We start from the raw sequence: 2,757 nt of genomic DNA on the forward strand, positions 1-2,757 counted from the left end.
CCACAATCCCAGCTCTCTCCAAGCTGCCCTTGGACACTCCCAGGGATGGGGCAGCCACAGCCAGAAGCTCTCAGGGAGTTAAAATTCCGCGCTGTTTTGATGTATCCAGGTCCCCCCGTTCCCCTTGCCCGGGTGGGGTGGATCCCGGTCACTCACTCTCGGAGCAGGACACGCCGGCCCCGAAGCGCCCCCCTCCCCTGGGGCAGGACACGTGGGCGCCGTCGTGCCGGCAGTGGGACAGGGACATCTCTGTCCCCGAGCACTTCACCCCGCTCATCACCACGTCGTCGGCGCTGACGTCCCCGTGCCAGTACCATGTTTCCTGGGGAAAAAAAAGGCAGGAAACGGCATTTCACACATTCCTTGGGGGTTAGTGGCTCTTAGGGAAATATTTACCTGCCTGAAGTGGGGATTCTCCCACCAGGGAAGATCAGGGCAAGACCTCACATCCATCAAAGGATGCTGGAACAGGGGACTCAGGGGAGCTGAAGTTTTGTCACCAAGTCCTTAAAAACCTTGAATCCCATCCAGTCCCACCCCATGCCATGGAGAGGGACACCTCTCACCATCCCAGGTTGTTTAAACCTGGTTTTGGGCACTTCCAGGGATGTAGGGGCAGCCACAGCTTCTCTGGGAATTCCATCCCAGGACCTCACCACTGTTCCAGGGAAGAATTCATTCCCAATATCCCGTCTAACTCTGTCCTCTGGCAATGGGGAATTCATTCCCAATATCCCATCTAACTCTGTCCTCTGGCAATGGGGAATTTATTCTCAGTATCCCATCTAACTCTGTCCTCTGGCAGTGGGGAATTTATTCTCAGTATCCCATCTAACTCTGTCCTCTGGCAGTGGGGAATTTATTCCCAATATCCCATCTAACTCTGTCCTCTGGCAGTGGGAAGCCATTCCCCCTTGTCCCATCATTCCAGTTCCTGATGAAACTTCCTCTCCTCTCATCATCCCCCAGTTTTACAAAACTCACGGGAATGACACAACAACTCCCAAACCCCAGAACGTGGGAGAAGGAGAGGGGAGAAAGAATCTAAAAAAATCCTCTGAGATCGGTCTGTGCCTGAGCTGGGAGCAGCTTCCAGGAAAAGAACCCCCCAGTGTCCCCCGGCTCCCGTTGCCCCCAGCTGTTTGGGAAGGCTGGGAGCACACAGGGCTGCCCTGTTCTGCACACTGGGGCTTTATGCTCCAGAGCTGGGGCAGCATAAGAGCCTTTTCTGTTCCAAATTCCAGCAGCCTCAGCTCAGGGAAAAAATGCCTTTTCCTCACTGGACTCCCAGGGCTGTGTCAACAGAGCCCGGCAGTCGGAAAGGCCACGCTCAGGGATGTGGAGATCCTCAGCTGCCGGGGTTTGATGGGGGGAAATCAGCTGGAGGAAGCCGTTGGAGCAGGGAATGGCTCCAGCAGCACGTGGGCAGCTCCAGCCTCCCTCCTGCTGGGTGTCCCAGCCCTGAGTGTCCCCTGAGGACCTGCAGATCCCTCCCTGGCCGTGGAGAATGGCTGGGATCTGTCCATGAGCCCCCCGTGGCAGAGGTCATGGAATGGTTTGGATGGCTCATCCCATGGGCAGGGACACCTCCCACCAGCCCGGCTCACTCCAAGCCCTGTCCAGCCCAGCCTTGGACACTCCCAGGGGTGGGGCAGAACTGAGGTGTCACTCCTGGCCATGCAGAGGTAGGGAGGGTTTGGGGCAGGGAGGAGCAGGGAATACCAACAATTCATGGAGCTGCACCGGAGCAACTCCAGGAGCAAAATCCCATTTTTTCAGGTGACCTGACCCAAATTTGAACCTGACCTCTGCATTTCAGAGAGGAACAAGAACCTGCATGCAGCCACCAGCCCAAGTAGGGATGGGTGAATGTCAGGAAACCTGAGCTGTGAGAAAACAACAGAGAACTCAGGGAAGCAGAATGTTTAAATCCTTAAAAATCTTAAAACTCATCCAGCCCCACCCAGGCAGGGACACCTTCCATTATCCCAGGTTGCTCCAAGCTGGCCTTGGACACTTCCAGGGATGGGACAACCACAGCTCCTCTGGGAATTCCATCCCAGGACCTCACCACAGCCCTACAGCAGAATTTATTCCCAGTGTTCCCTCCAACCCTGCTGTCTGGCAGTGGGAAGCCATTCCCCCTTATCCCATCATTCCAGCTCCTGATGAAGTTCCCTCACTTTTTATCATCCAGAGCTCCGTCTACTCCAAATCCCCACCTCCACGGTGTTGTACAAGGAGATCTTACTCTGAAGGTCTTTCCAGCTCCACTCTTTGTTGCGTTTCAGGGTTGTTGATTTCAGGGTTTACCCCAGAACTTCGGATCCCTCCCTGATAATTCCCTCCCAGGTGTGTCAGTCACCTCTCCTTCCCCCTCCCAGCACTGTCTGTCAATCCTGAGTGATTGGCAGATCCAAAGGATGCCCTCTACCCCGGGGGGGCACTGGGCCATCCAGGTGTCCTGTGTCCCTTGTACCTGCTTGGTGGCTCCCTACCCCTTCCCTCCTTCCCTCCCCCGGGTAAAAGAGTGAGGAACCACGGGCTCAGGGAGTTCTGTTGGAGCTGGTGCTGCATTCAGAGGCCTGTGGGCCAGAATAAAGCTCTGGATCCAAACCCTCCATCAGAACCGACTCCTTTCCTTCACCATCACCTTAAAGCTTCTGCACAGAGGGAAACCTGAGGAGCAGCCCCTGGTATGGGGGGAAGCTCCATCCCAGCACCACCAGAGCTCCTGCAGGCCTGGACTTGTCTGCA

General features: G+C 55.9%; 1 protein-coding gene across 1 annotated transcript in view; it reads right to left on the reverse strand.

Annotated features, from left to right (window-relative positions):
- Window positions 1-2,757, reverse strand: part of LOXL2 (lysyl oxidase like 2) — a 79,233-nt gene that overhangs the window by 12,911 nt on the left and 63,565 nt on the right. The window contains exon 10 of the mRNA XM_031065332.1: window positions 157-322. Coding sequence (XP_030921192.1) covers window positions 157-322 — 166 coding nt within the window. The remainder of the gene's footprint in view (window positions 1-156; window positions 323-2,757) is intronic.

Source organism: Geospiza fortis, unplaced genomic scaffold (genome assembly GCF_000277835.1).
Source record: "Geospiza fortis unplaced genomic scaffold, GeoFor_1.0 scaffold393, whole genome shotgun sequence".
Taxonomy (NCBI): domain Eukaryota; kingdom Metazoa; phylum Chordata; class Aves; order Passeriformes; family Thraupidae; genus Geospiza; species Geospiza fortis.